This window comes from Bombus terrestris, chromosome 12, assembly GCF_910591885.1.
Source record: "Bombus terrestris chromosome 12, iyBomTerr1.2, whole genome shotgun sequence".
Lineage (NCBI taxonomy): Eukaryota > Metazoa > Arthropoda > Insecta > Hymenoptera > Apidae > Bombus > Bombus terrestris.
The window spans coordinates 76,926-92,793 of NC_063280.1; the positions used below are offsets into that span (position 1 = coordinate 76,926).

General features: G+C 33.2%; 2 protein-coding genes across 5 annotated transcripts in view; one reads left to right on the plus strand and one right to left on the minus strand.

The window, feature by feature from the left end:
- Positions 1 to 15,868, minus strand: part of LOC100644219 (elongation of very long chain fatty acids protein AAEL008004) — a 78,107-nt gene that overhangs the window by 20,473 nt on the left and 41,766 nt on the right. For 3 of the 4 annotated variants that reach the window (XM_003399417.4, XM_048411077.1, XM_012314439.3), the window contains exons 2-6: positions 8,322 to 8,438; positions 7,978 to 8,249; positions 7,711 to 7,894; positions 7,179 to 7,294; positions 4,798 to 7,056 (exon numbers count right to left, since the gene is read on the minus strand). In XM_003399417.4, the coding sequence (XP_003399465.1) occupies positions 6,811 to 7,056; positions 7,179 to 7,294; positions 7,711 to 7,894; positions 7,978 to 8,249; positions 8,322 to 8,418 (915 nt within the window). In that variant the 5' untranslated portion in view covers positions 8,419 to 8,438 and the 3' untranslated portion in view covers positions 4,798 to 6,810. Of the gene's footprint in view, positions 1 to 4,797; positions 7,057 to 7,178; positions 7,295 to 7,710; positions 7,895 to 7,977; positions 8,250 to 8,321; positions 8,439 to 15,868 lie in introns of those variants that run through there. The other variant, XM_048411078.1, reaches the window with a different exon arrangement.
- On the plus strand, positions 120 to 3,661 carry LOC100643858 (elongation of very long chain fatty acids protein). The gene is made up of 7 exons (XM_003399574.4): positions 120 to 324; positions 531 to 624; positions 983 to 1,173; positions 1,266 to 1,355; positions 1,444 to 1,500; positions 1,782 to 2,024; positions 2,108 to 3,661. Exons 2-7 carry the CDS (start codon positions 564 to 566, stop codon positions 2,264 to 2,266), a joined length of 801 nt encoding a protein of 266 aa, XP_003399622.1. The 5' UTR covers positions 120 to 324; positions 531 to 563; the 3' UTR covers positions 2,267 to 3,661.

Genomic DNA, 15,868 nt, shown 5'->3' on the forward strand with positions numbered 1-15,868 from the left:
GACCTAGTCTTTTACCCCTTCTTCTTTTGCCGATCTGCTTCCCCCATCGAGCGGTTCGAGTTTCAATTTTACAAGGTATTCGAATCTTGTGGAGGGGCAGACGAAGAAGATCGAGGTTTTGGTCCTCCTAGTGGCCAGTTTGCCCGACAGATGATCAGTTTTTGGTTCGCGGCTTCTCCTTCAACATCTGCTTCTCTCGAGAAAACGCTTTTCGAGGAACTTCGAAAGGTTCACAAGCAGAAAACAAGCACGGGGGCGGAAGGGAGCTCCGACGCTTCTTCGACCGAACAGAGAGAGAATCCGGTCTAATCTTAAGGATTTGAGGTGATGTCTTATTCTACTTACGTACTGGAAACGTGTGAAGTTTGACTTATTAATCGAAAAATTTACGAATGACATTTCACTATCCTGAAAAAGTTGGTTAAGTTTCGTTATGTGTTTCCAATCAAGTTTGTCTAAATTTTCATTTTTAACCGTTCACTGATTTCTCTCTTTTTTTCTAAGAAACAATCTTTTTGTTCGTTTTACAGTTGGTTTGAAAGAAGATAGGAGAATTAGTCAGCATGTCAAACATAATTCGTTTGGTAGTCAACAACTACAATGAAATCTTGGAGGCTAACAAAGGTAATTGCGTGAACATCGTTCAACAGGAAGATAATATCAAGCTGGATGTCCAAAAGTTCGTTCTTGCGAATAGAGTTCTTTCTTTTCGCGTCACGTCAATCAGCCTTATTCACTAAAGTCAAAGTAACCTACTTTATGAATAATACGGGAAAGACTCATTTTTTCTTTAATATTTCAAATCAATAGCGATGCTAATTGATGCAAATACTATGTAAGAGCGACGAGAAGGTCTCGATACGCTTTGTATGTAAAAAAGAATTAAAATAGGAAATAGATAAAATGTTTTCACTAAAAAAATACTACAGTGATCACTGAAAAATAGTGTAAGGTATTCGATTAAACCGTGTTTTTTTTTTAGAAATAATGATAGATTCCTGGCCAATGATGAACTCCCCTGGACCTATGCTGTGCATCGTTGGAACCTACTTAGCGTTCGTTTTAAAAGTTGGACCGAAAATGATGGAAAAGAGGCCGGCATTCCAATTGAAAAACGTGCTGATTCTTTACAACGCGATCCAAGTGCTTTTCAGTATCTGGTTGACGCATAAAGTAAGATTCATTAAAACAACTAATAAATTAAAATTATTTCAATTCTTAATTTCACCTGCTTTGGTAATCATTTCTCGTGTGACTTTTAATAGGCTTTCGAACCGGGTGTTGCATCCCTCATGCTCTCACCTAAATGTAATAACGCTAATCGATCACTTACGGATTTGGGAATTCAAACCACGGTGGGTTTACCATAAAAATACATAAATAGCCGCACTGTCCAATTTGTTAATTGCATGGTGTAATAATAATAATTTTTACGTGAAATAGGTGACAAAAGCTGCCTGGTGGTATTTCATCGCGAAACTAGTCGAACTACTCGATACAGTGAGTTTAATATAATCAGTTATACAAGTGTAATTATTTAATACAGTAGAACTCCATTTTTCTGAACTCGCTAGGGAACAAACAATTCATATAATTGGAGTTCACTCATTTTCCTCACTATTCATTACTTTTTGTCCATGCAGTATATTCAATCAACAAGGGTATAATCGATCATGAATTAAATTAACGATGATTTCGTTCGGACAGTCAATAGTTCAGATAAATAATACTCTACTTTGTATACGCAAATACGATTGTTCAATTTTTCTATCACCTCAAAGGTATTCTTCGTTCTCCGAAAAAAACAAAACCAAGTGACTTTTCTACACGTGTACCACCATACACTAACCGCGATATTCTCATGGTGCTATCTGAAATTTCTCCCCGGAGAGCAAGGTGCTCTAATTGGTTTCTTGAATACCTTTGTGCACATTGTCATGTATTCGTACTACCTGATAGCAGCTCTTGGCCCGCAATACAAGAAATACTTGTGGTGGAAGAAATACATGACCTGGATCCAGCTGGTAAATATTTTCACCAAACAACGCATCGACGCTTTCTTCCGAACGCAATACTTACACTAACCGTGTTTTGTTCGCCGCGTCAGGTGCAGTTCTTCCTGATGCTCGGCTACCAACTGATGATTCTCGCGATGGATTGTAAGGTACCAAGGGCTCTTACGTATTTCTTTATCGCCAACACGATAATCTTCATCTACTTGTTCGGCAACTTTTATCGAAAATCCTACACGAAAAAGCAAGTTTAACATCTTCTAAAATCATCAATGTGACGCTTTCGTCAATCGAAATGGTGAATGAATGAAAATCGGAAGTCATCCGACCTAAAGATGAAAACTTTAAAAAAAAAAAAAAAAAAAAAAAGGAAACGGAAAAGAAAAAAGAAGTTTATTAACGCAAGAAAGTCGAATAAAAGGAATAAAGAGACGGAGCAAAGATCGTATATGAGGACATAATAGAACGACAAAAGACCGGAACAAAGCAGTTCTAATTAAGAAAAGGAGTTGAATTCAAGGTCCGTTCGATTGGAGCGATTTCGATGAATTTAATTTGAAATTCCAATAAATAACGAGCTCCGTTCGAGATCTAGGCCAATAGGTCCAATGAGCATACGATGTCTCAGGAAAGATACCGAGACGATTCGTCAGAAGCTGGAGAAAGTACAACGAAATCTTGACTGAAGCCAAATCCCTGGGGGCGATCTCTTTAAAACGAGGTGGGCTATGATTCAGGAAAAAGTCGAACAGAGAAGGCACTGTATCTTCTCTAGACGACTGTCACACGTGAGCATCGAAGAACGGTAATTGCTTTCTCCTCGGAAAGCAAGACCCTGCGTCTACCGCTCCTGTTTCAACTTTTAATCGATTGACTCTTCCTATGTGTGATGAATCACACATCTTCACTATTTGTGATGAATTCCTATCTGGAGGAATTCATCACAAATAGTATATTTCTGAAATTATTTTTTATTTCCTCTTTCTTTTTATTCATAAGATTTGATAATCTTTCAAATTAATTTTTAAATTAAATAGCTTTTGCCTTGCCGACTTTGTGTCGCAACTCTATACGATATTTGGCTTTCACTGAAATCGTTTCGTTTTAACTCCGATGGATAAGCTGTCCTATGAAAAATCTTCTTTACATAAAAATTTTGGCTAAGATTAATTTCCATTTTGCATTTTGCGAATCAGTTTCGTAACTACAGTCAGGTGATATTGACAAATGATTTCAAAATCATGTATCTATATATATATATGTATCTATCTATATATACATATATATATAGAAATAACAATAGCATTATTTACCGTATATATATACATATATGTATATGTATATACGTTTATACGTATTATAACGTAACTACGATTAGACATGTCACAATATTATAGACTATTCGATATATCATGAGACACCGAGGAAAAAATATTTTGTTGATTCGTTCGAAAACGCGAATAGTCATTTACTTGTGTTTTGAACGAATCAACGAATTTTAAACGCATATCTGTCACGCCTGATGCAATGGTGTGCAACATAAGCAGAAATGTTGCCGTTAATCATGGCATATGTTGATATTCTGCATATTTATAGAAGCCGATCACAATTAAGACATGTAAATACACAATGTTATTATTTATTCATAACTTTTTAGATGAGTTGACAAAAGGAGGATCTCAATATAGCTTGTAAATTTTAATGCAACGTTGGAAACATATTTTGGATTTTTCTATCTTTAAAAATAATGTTCAATGGAAATGTATATGGATTTGATCTATTATGATGCAAATCACGATCGCTAAATGGCACTGTAGCAAATAAAAGCAATCAAGGAACATAAATTGTATTTAAGATAAAAATCTTCGAACAATTATTTCTTTCGGGAATTCGGACAATTTATAAATTTTTAAATATCTATCTTAATATAAGAGATAATCCCTAAAGAGTCATTTTAAAAAGAGATCTTTACATGAAGTTGTATTAAAATTCAACGAGTCAAAGTTAGATCTTTCTTCTTGTGACGTCTACTTTCATTCTTCTTTTCCTTTTCTTCCATTTCCCAAATAAATCATTGCTGCTAACAGTAAATAAATATCAGATTCTAATATTCTTGCAAACAGAATTTAATAAAGTTGGCCAATAAGTAATTTGTCTTTCATAAATGTGTTTCCTTTTTAACAATTTATGCAGTTAATGATAATTAATATTCTTTCTTTATATAGATACAGTAAGTCTCAAAACATAAAGAAAATTTCAATGAAAAATGTACAAACGAAAAATAACGTAATTACGAATATAAACAAATCATCGTTATGATTGATTTTTCCGCATGTATGATTAGGAAAATAACGTGATTTAATATCTATGTTCAAATATAGCTTACAAAGCGTGCTGCAAAGGAAACATTGTGGAAAAAAGAAATAGCAGTTGTCTTACAATATATCTAAATGTAATTGGAAACTATAAAATTCAGTGAAATTCAACGATTAATTTCCACTAATTAAAAATAAGGTTTCTGCAACGAGGTAGGCACGAAGCGAACTTAAAGCCATTTTCTTCGTCTTCGTTACTTCATTATTAAACTTTATTTTTGTTAACACTTAAATATGTATTATGTGGCTCGCAAAATAATTCCTAGTCCTAATAGTAATTCTAAGTCCGCACAAACTTTTTCTTTAACTTTTCATACTCCAACAAATACCTTCGACGTTTCAGTCATTGGAGTTTTGCTAATAAGCAACCATAAATCAACTCTTCTTTTAATTATTTCATGTTAAAAAAATTCTTGAAAGATCGTGTTTATTCTTCAAATTACACTCATTTATAACTACAAGATCAACATTCCTTTCAATTTAAATAATAAAGATTTGAGCGAAGCGCATAACAAAAGACCGAAATTTCTGACGTAACTCGCATTTTTTCCCACAATTTCACAGACTACACCATGACAAATCGATTCTGAAAGAGTGGTTCTCTAAAATCTATAAACAAAAAACGGGGCAAGTTACGATGCTTGTACAGGTATGAAGCTGGAATTCGGGAGATTTCAGATTTATTTTCAGAGATACACTGCGTTTCTCCTTGAGAATTATTTCGTACTTGTTCGTTTGCGAGTGAAAAAGTTCGCTGGATCCCTCACTGTTTTGCGTCACTGTAAGAAACGGTACGTTGATTCATCGGCGGTAATCAATATAAAATTTTGATTATTTACTCGACCTGAATGTATTTGCAGCTTAACTTATTTGATGCCCCTTATGAAACTCTACATCGTAAAATGGAATGTATAACATATTTTGGATTACTTAATAATTACATAGATGATCGAAGAAGTTGGCAGCCTTGTTAAACATCGTGCCGTTTAAATGACCGTCATAAAGCTTATTATTCGATAATACTATCTAGATGGTCTTAATCTGATAATAGACTGACGATTAAAATGATTGAAATTATACTAACGTTAAAACCAACCAATTAATTTCATTCCCTTTGTAATAAATATATTACAATAGTAAGTCTACATACTTCAGAAGAACGATCTGTTCTTTTCACCTCAGTATTTATCTAATACTGTCTAATTGGGCACGAAAACTAAAAATTAGTCCGATGAAGCTGCATTTTCAAATTCTGTACGTGAATTCTCACATTTATTTTCTAGTTAAGTCGTAATGATGTAATTCAAGATTAAATTCTATTTAAGAGGATCGTCAAACGATTAGTTAGAATATTTTCTATATTAATCTATAAAATATTATATTAATCTAAGTTAAATTCGGAAGGTACGCCACCCTTTTTGATTAAGGATCAATAACAAATTTGGCTTCATATTGATTAAAACGATTAATTTTTTTATTACAATAATACATTCATATACTATGAAAAGCAAAAGCAGTTCTCAAGTTTTCTTATGCAGAATCCACAAAAATTAAAAAAAGTGATATGTTGCTAAAATGGCAGCTCTCCTACATCTTAAAGATGCCGCACGCACTAATTTCTGTTCCTTAAATTCTTTTTCTGTGTTTACTAGTTGATAAGAAGCCATTAAATAGCAAAATAGGTCTTGTCTCCATTACGCTTGTAACAAGCATTGCGTAATGTCTCACATATACAAAATTTTTAAGTGATTTTTTGTACAGTTATTGCTTTAATGTTTCACAGACACAGACCTGTACATTGAGAGTCGAGCAGGTACTAACGTATTTTTTCATGCACACAAGCAGGGTTACGACAAGACGCAACATATACAATTCTCTTTCTCCGATTAGAAGATACTACAAGTGTGGCGTTTTTCTTCTAAATTTACCTTATGTAACTTCAATTAAAACTCTCACGCATCTATCCCCTTTCTGATCAATTCCTACCGCTAGTAATTACTCTAAATCTACATTCTTGAACGGTTATAATTGACGCATGCAGTTAAAGACTCCGTAGATAACAATCTGTCCGCAAACGATCAAGGAGAAACGGTTGATTTTATGCGCAAATATACACTTCTTCCCCATTATCGCCAAGAGACGCGACATGAAACAAAGAAAACAAGTTTTTCCGATTTTCCTAGGGAATTTTCAAGAAATCTTGTAAAATTCAGTTTCTATTATATAATTCATGGAACCATTGACGTTGAAGGATCAAAAGCACAGTCACCGTGAATCCATTCAAACATTTCATAGTTGTTTCATCGACCAATCGTCGATGGTCCACTTTTAACGCGTTAAATGAAAAGCCAACGGCAACGAGCGAATATTCTGGTCGATTTTTCTTCTTCTCGTTGTTTGTTTCTTACTCATGGAATTTTAGACTAGTCCGTTTTCCTTTTTCCATTTTGCGTGTTTCCATTTGCTACTTTCTTCGCGACTCTATTCTCGTCGCCCTCTATCGATTTCGAATAGTTTTCGTTATACTTATACGCGTTACTGTAGAAATCGGCGAACAAGAAATAGAAAAACATTGCGTTTGGCAGAATTATGATGAGCGACCATTTTGGGTAGTCACAATCGTAAATGAGCAATTGGCAGCTGTGCAGAAACGCCAAGCAGAATTGACCCTGTTTAACATAATGAGAAGTGTCTATTGCATCTATCTATATGAATGAAATGATGGTGTTTACGGCTATCTAGAAAACTCAAAGTAAACATGAAAAATAACGCATAGAGAAAAGATGTTCACCATTTGGAGAGTCGTGATGTATTTCTTCCACCATAGATATTTCTGGTACTGAGGTAGTAATGCAGCTAGCAAGTAGTACGTGTACATGATAATATGCACGAAACTATTAACAACGCCTGAAAGAAAACGATCTGGCCGTAATTAATTGAAGAATGAGAATATAATGTTTTAATATTAATTCGTTCAAGATCGGTACTCAGACATTAAGTTGCGTAATACCTTTCCATTAGTTCCAATCTGAGGATCTATCAGATAATAAACCAATAGAAAATTATAAAAGGCAAAAAATATATATTAACTTGAAACATTATATTTTTAAAAACAGTCGCTCGGTTGGAAACTGAATTGTAAATTGTTTGAGGTATAAAATAATTGCTGATTCTAAAATCGAATAAAAATTTAGTATTTATAGCCAGAGCTGTCGATTTAATGAAATGCAAATTAATTACAACTGCAGAAACCATTTAACTATTAGCAGCAATCTTGTTAAAATACATCGATTTCCAATGTATTAAGGAAACGTAAACTTTACCTATAAATGTGCCATGTCCACCCGGATAATATTTGGTAGCGCCCCAAGAGGCCATCGGCATTACAGTGTGATGATACAAATGGAGGAATGTGATTTGGCTCTCTTTCTTTCTTAGAACGAAGAATATTGTGTCTAGAAGTTCAGACAGCTTCGCCAAAAAATAAATATATACGCCTCTGGCAACCTACGATAAATTTATATTTAGTTAAAGTTGAAAAGTAAAATTCGTAATAAGAGTCAAATGGAAATTAGGAATGGTAAGAATACCCTAAGTGCGTCTGGCGAGTTAGAATAGTCAACAGGTTGACACTTCCAACTGTACTTTCGAAGCCAAGCTGCGTCCAGACCTTCGTAAAATAGCCAAAAGCTGAGGAGAACTTGCAGGAAGTTGTAGAAGACTAGAATTTTCTTTAATTGGTATGGTTTTCTGTGCTCCATATGTCTCGGACCCCAAGATAGGATGAAATACAAATAACCGATTATAATACTAGCACCAGGTACGGGTGATGGTATGAGAAACCAATCTCTTGTTCGAGGATCTAAAAGAGGAAATTAATATACAACAGGAGAATCAAAGAAAATAATCATTGAAAAAAGATATTATTTCTTACCCGATAGATCGTGAAATACATAGTGATAAAATCGAACCAGTGAGTTGTTGTAGATATTTGACATCCTGTCGATGTGAGGTGCACTGCCTATATTCATTGGAAGCTCGACTGAAACAACTGAAAATATAACAATTGTTTCATAAGATTGTGTAAGATTTCAAATATTATTTTGTTTTTTTATTAGAAACAAAAGTTGACCCTTTCATTCTCAGTGTATATACACTGTAATATATTATATTAAGTTATTAATATATATATAATATATATAATATATTTGTTTATATATGTATAAAACTGACCTCATGTTTTAGTACATTATGTCTTCTTTAAAAAACCATGCGGAAAAATGTGTTTCTACTATTAACAATTAATTTAAAAACTGCAATAAGAATGAAAAATTACAGCACAAAACAAAATACTTGACATTCCGATGTGCTAAACAGACGCCTACTTAATTATTATAGAGTTATCCCTACACCCCTGATTTTTTTGTTATTCTATACTAATACCTGATAATGTATATCTAGAAATTGCTATTATCTATCATTGTTGAAACATCAAGATAAAAGAATAAAGAAGAAGAAAAATTAATACCTAAATAATGATAATTAGCTTTAACCACAATATGTGGCAGCAATCAATTTTAGTTTTTGAGTTGTTTATTTCATTTCGTGATATCTAGTTGCGCAAGCAGATCGATCGATTGCACAAATCTACATTCTCCCTCGTAATCTACATATGAACCGGTTCCGATCCTACATTGCACTTTTCGATGCATGATGGAAAAGAAGAGAAAACAGTGGCACGTTCGATTTCGCAGTCATTAATGACAATATTTAAACTGTTCGCCCAATGGCAATGTTCCACCATATAGATAAATATCATGCTGTTTTTTGCTACCTTACTTTTTTTCCACTTCTAGCTCATAGACATTGCTGTTCATACAGGAATTACAGGCAAGATAGATGAAGTCGCTTTTACATTTTTAGTTTAAACTCTCCATCCATTCTTATTTTATATTGGCTATTACAATAAGATTTTAAAATAAAGTGTTTTCATTTGGTATACCCGTAGCTGCTTATTTAGAGCCTGTTTAGTATAGAAGTCTATTTGATTGTCTATTTAAACGACCGTTTCAAACCCCAGGACCGTTCGAATGTAATTTTATGTTCGCTCGTAAAATTACGATCAACCTTTTCCTCTCGAAACAAGTGGAATAAAACGTAACGATCAGACAAATTTTCCGTCGTAGAATATGTCAAGAATGATAGTTTAAGCAAGGACACTTTAAACATGTTGGTCTACTCTCTTCAAAGCCACAAACGATGGTAAAACTTAAAGAGTTTTTACTAGGCCTGCAGTTTAACCATCGACAAGCGAATGGTGAATCACGAGTTCTAAGAGATTAGAGATTTTCGAACGATTCTTGGGGATGGTAATGGGGGAGAGCGTGGATTTTCACTGCGATGCGGTGTGTCGGAGGAAAGAAAAATGAAGAACTGATGCAATTACAGTAATTGACCATCATTCACACGAAGGACCAAAGGCAACCTTTCATTAAATAAATTAACCGAACCTTGTTCATTCTCAACGAATTTTATTAATTTTATTTTGTTTTTTATATGATTTTATATTCATACACTTGAAAATGACTTAGTGCTCTATCAAAAAGTAATTCTTCTTTTCATTTGCGAATAATTGCAGAAGTTACACGGGACCTTTTGACAGAATTTTCTTCTGTTAAGTACCGTTGTTTGAAGAGCAATTTCATGTACACTGCTTTATAGAATCCTAGTTAATTCTGTAAATGCTTGAAAGAGTTAACGACATTCCTATTTCTTGAACACTTTTCCGACGTATAAAACCTCTATTCAAGAAATTGCCTGCGGAAACAGTTATCTAGTTATCTAGTACACGAGCAGCGTGCTTTGTCATTATCTTTTTCGAAGAAATTTCATCCTGCATACTTAATCGAACAAGTGGATTGGCAAAGATCGACTAACATATCGCACATGTATCTCGAAAATGTCACAACTCAAAATAATCCGGTATCGTTCATTAATTGGTGCATAAAAAGAAATAGAATATCCTTAGGAATTTTTTTTAATTTATGATAAATCCTTTTGGAAAATTCACAACGCTCATAGTTATTTATGTCAACAGTAATTACATAAATGATGATCAGTTACATTAGAAAGAAACTACGCATCAGTGAATTCTTTGTTTTCTCGTAAGGCTCCATCATAATGTCGTTTTTTACGATTTGTATGTAATATCAAGTAAAAAACATCGATTGGTATAATTAATAGAATGTTATTCGACTGTGTTTATAATTATCGTAACCGATTAGATCGTTTGCATATTCGTATTAACTTGACATTCATGTTTTTTTCTCACATTCCGAGATACGAACCATTCTATTACATGTTGCAATTTCCTTCCAATACTACCTAGTAATGACTTGCACTAGTTCGTAAACAGCCTGTCTTTTTTCACCGACTTCTGTACGCCCCAGAAAAATGTTCGAAACTGTAATATTTTCTGGAAATATCAATCAGTGGGTTTTATTTTCTTCATGTACAATATACAGGTTAATATACATTCCATATACAGGGTATTCACGTTCATATTAGTTCCCAACGTCTCTATCATAAACGATAAGCACGAGGAAAAAATGAAAGAGGAAAAGTTGAATAGTTCAAAGTAAACAACATGTTCACATGTGCATTTTTGCAGTTACACTATTTTTTTAAATTGAGACCTTTCTTTTTTGCATACATCAGATCCTCTCATTATTCTACGAAAAAGAAGTATTAGGATAACATTGGTCGAAAACTGATCAGTTTAAGAGGTACTTTAACTTTAATTTTGTAGAATTTATCATGTAAGACAAAGAAAACGAAAATACAAGAGTACTAGATTGCGTCTTACCTTGCTCTTCGTATGATATTCTACAGAATTAAAGTTAAAGTATCTCTTAAACTAATCAATTTACCTGAATACTTTTTTGCATTCGATATATGCTAAGACAAGGAAGATCATGTTAAAAAATAGCATAGCTGCAAAATGCACATTTTTGTATATGTATTTTTTCACTTGCGTGGAAGATATTGTCAATATGCAGTACATTTTAAATCGACTATCTTTTTCCTCTTTCAATTTTTCCGCATACTTATCGCTTACAAGAAAAACGCTGCAAACTAATAGCGTGAATTGATTTACGTATAGACTCGTTAAATTACATGATTATTCAAACAGCATAATTAATTATCATATAATTGCGACGTACAGATGGATGATATTGTCATGTTAAATAGTACGGACCGCAGAATTCTCCATACAGTGTTAAATAAATCAGGGTAGCAATTACGAAAAAATCCTGGCGGTTACTCAAAAAAATATGTAGATCTGTTTATAACATCCAAGGAAATATATCATTCAAGGAATATATCATTGTTTACGTTCTTATATAAAATACAACTTTATTTAGCATTAGATATGCAAACAATAACATCATTAACAAGTAACACTTTGGAACTCGTTATTCATGGAATAAATATGCAGCAGTTAGAAGAGCCATTCTATAGCCAACAGAATATAATAATGGTAATCGACCGCAGAAGAATATGATTAAGAATACGAGCAGGAAAATTCTCACTTTGTAGATCGCTTTAGTTTGATTTTAACATTTAAATAAGACGATCATGAATGATAGTAATTGATACACACTGAGCTTTATAAACAGTCAAATATACGAATATTTCTCTATAAAAATGTAATACACAAGTCTAAGTATACAATACCTTTCCGCATTTCTTAGTACTAGCGAAATTATTAACTGCAAACTATTATCCCTTATTTATTTTATATTATTAAGTATTCTTATTCGTTCTTTTCTATAATTATTAGAAATCATAAAATAAAAACATTAGAAATAATTGTAGTATCGTAAGGAAAAAACCTGGTTAGAAACTAACCAAAACAATGTCGTCTGTCCTTCGGCTGTTAGTTTACATAGGAGAAAAACCTATTGACTAATGTCACCTAGTCCTTGCGGCACGAAAACAGGACCGGATTAGGAAAAGGACAAAATAAAGTTGATCGAGAAGTGAGAACGTTTTATCGAGAGGTCAGAGTTAGTCGAGAAGCAGAAGAGTAGAATTGTAGAGTTGAGAGAGTCAGTGAGAGTTGCGGAGTTGCCTGAGTTGCTAGCATTGTTGAGAGATTGAGTTGTTAGAGTTATAGAGTTGCGAGAGTGATTTGAGTAGAATAAGATTTTTGCGTTTAGTTCAAGTTGAACATTTATCGTTCTCTGTCCAATTAATATCTGTTATTTTTATTTATCTTAAATAAATAGTATTAGGAGAATTTTACAAATCTAAATTATCCTAATCCTATCCTTTCCGATACTACATAATTAATTTTTCAAAATATATTTTGAGACTTATTTGTGCCTTTATTGCTAATTAGGTAATCGCGTCTCTGTTTTATTTTGAGTCCCGAATTTATTCAAAAAATATCTTATGACTCGCTCTTTATACAGATTAATGTTCTATTATTATTTGGTACTGTCAAATATTAAGTAAATCATTTGTAAATAATTTATTTCTTAAATAAAATGTGTTGAAATGGACATCTCTTGACTCGTACTTTACGCTCATCAGTATTTCAACATTTTAAACATTTTACTTCTACATAGAATATATAGAAATTTATACATAGTAGGAGAACGAAGAATTCATAGATTATCCTTCAAATCGTAATCTCATTACTTGTTTCTATCATATGTTATAATCATCATGGAAATAAATGGCATTTCGAATTGACGTTGGATAACCGCTAATAAATTCTCGTTATAAAATGAAGAACTGTGGTAAAACTATTCTTTCAACCACAAATATCTCTGCCTCTCACGTAATCGATATATATACAGTTTTCATCATTATACAATTTCGTAATCTTTCCTGATTTGTATTTATCTTTTACGCAATTATTAAAACATCGAGTGATTGATCCAAAGTGAGAGTTACCATTATTATAATTATAACAATAATGATTTGAACGATTTATAATCATCTGTGATGGATTAAGTATTTTATAATAGTTACTCATGATTTAGATGATTTACAACTGGTGGTGATATATGACAATTTAAAGTACCATGAACGGTGTGTAAGATCTGTAAAGGGGATAGCAGGCAATGAATGATGATCGTGATGATAATTATGCATATACATAATAACTAATCTAATTTTATAACTACAACATTCTACCAGAATACGTGCAATGATAAAGTGAAAAATAAAGTGGAAAAATATCCCGCAGCGATATTTACTATACACCGCTTCCTGCATGTCGGAGCAGTCGCTCTTAATTTATTCGGTTAATTAAAAAAGAGATAGTTAGGCATAATATAGCCATAGTTAAGCGTTCAATCACAAACAGGCGAATAGCTTATCAACTCATCAATCTTCAAACTGATTTTAAACGTCTCGTTCTCATTAAAACCATGCTGAAGTGCAAATCACGTGAGAAGTAGGAGTAAGGAAACAAGAGACTCTTAATTAAAGATCAGTGGATATCAAAGACAAGTCTGGTATGACTGTTGGTTACACTACGATTATGAACGGTCTCGAGATGTATGTCACCAGTTCATCTCTTCGTCAGCCCGTCTCGTTTCTGTGTCACATGCTACTTCAGAAAATGCAGAAACCGGTTTCCAACACGGCGCGGTCTGCTCGAATCGTTGCCGTCGTACTTTTGATTTCGAGTGTTCTTTTATCCGGGCACATTCTCTAAGAAGCCTGCATATTAGCGATTTGGCCATAGGCGGTCTTATATTGTGGGGTCTATAGAATGATTCATAGTTCATAGTAGTAGCGAAAGTCACATGATACTCTTTGTATTATATAATTTTTTGTAAATAATAAGCAGAAATATGTATGGGATTCTAGAAAGAAAAAATAATTTATAGTTGTAACTACGAATTTTAACTGACGTATTTTTCTTTATAAAAAACAAACTTTTCTGATTTTCCTGTTCAGCGCATATGAGAAAATATAAACTATCCGATATAATAATATACCTCATAGTAATTATGAACTGCTACCCATCATTAAGAATAACGTTTGGAACGATAAACTTCATAATATGCTAAAATTCACTAATAAGAAACAATTAATAATTAGGCCACACTTCAATCAAAACAATGGTCAAAATAATATAACGGTGTAATAATATTTGTTTTCGTCGTCAACAGACAAGTATGTACTCGACGCGAGGTTTACGCTAAGGAAGTAATCAATTTTGAATAGCAAGAAACGAAGTCCATCACGATATTTCAACAAGTTAAAAGACAAAACTCGTAACATCTATTACAATAATTTAATTCCTGGAACATTTTCAACACTTCCTACAAATAACATTCTTGAAGCATATTGATAACGCATGTTGAAAACTGCATATAGCGGCACAGTGCCATTATTATTCCACGACATAGATACACATTAAAAACATCTACTATAAAATATGCATCGTTTGCATTCAGGTAGTGCACATCATTTGCATCGGAACGATTTTACATTTACAAACATCTCTTGCAAGTTACACGAGTAAAATAATACGAGTAACGACATGCTTAACGTTATCCCCATAAAATATGGCTCATTTCGCAACATAGAATTGTCAGACGATATTTATTGCTGATTCAACTTTGGCATATAGACCTCGATATTCGCTTGATAGAAAACAACCATCATACGTTCGTTCTAACGGAAATGGTAAAGTTACGCTTCGAAAATTTGCGGTCGCTAAACCAGAGAACGCGAAATGGAAATTCATAACCGCGACCCATGCACCTTTCCCTTGTGTTTGCCTCGTTTTTTCCTTACATATCTCGCGTACTCGGAATTATGCCAGCGCCACAGATCAGCTGACTTCTTACAAATAAGATCATTTTCGAAATAACGATCCTTGGTTATACATTCTGTGCGTATTTAATTACTTGCTTTTAAGAATTGAGATCATGTAAAACTTAACTTTCTGCCTCGCGATGACCATGTTTCACGGCGTTTTGCGATTTATCTTCGCAGAGGTTTCGTAACTTCGTTCCGTGGACGCACAATATAATCTCTTGCAACGTTGCGATCGACGACGACGATAAATACGCCTACAAAACGTTGCGAATATGTTACGAAGTCATCCTGGAAATTTTGAAAATGTTCGAAAGGAAAGAAAGCGAGAATCTTGGAAGGAAAAGGAAAGTTTAAGGAGATCGAAAATCGGTTCGATTTTAGACATTCAGTTTAAGGGGAAGCAAACCGATATAACATAGAACTCTGTGCAGATCAATTCCACAAATATCTTCGTTTATTCCACAAAAATTATTGTTTGAAATCTATCTTAAAATTTATAATTATTTGTATTTATTTCCTTGTAATTAAGAAACTTGCAGAAGTAAGTTATTTATTTTTTTAGAAATTGGGTACTAACCATGTATTCGAATATTGGAATTGAAAAAGTAAAGGCGATCAGTTTATCTTCTGAGA

Bases quoted from the DNA above. Each gene is read 5' to 3' on its own strand.
- LOC100643858 (XM_003399574.4), top strand. From the start codon at position 564: ATGTCAAACATAATTCGTTTGGTAGTCAACAACTACAATGAAATCTTG. The intron at 625-982 runs GTAATTGCGTGA...TTTTTTTTTTAG, and splicing joins AATCTTGGAGGCTAACAAAG to AAATAATGATAGATTCCTGG. The intron at 2,025-2,107 runs GTAAATATTTTC...TCGCCGCGTCAG, and splicing joins ACATGACCTGGATCCAGCTG to GTGCAGTTCTTCCTGATGCT.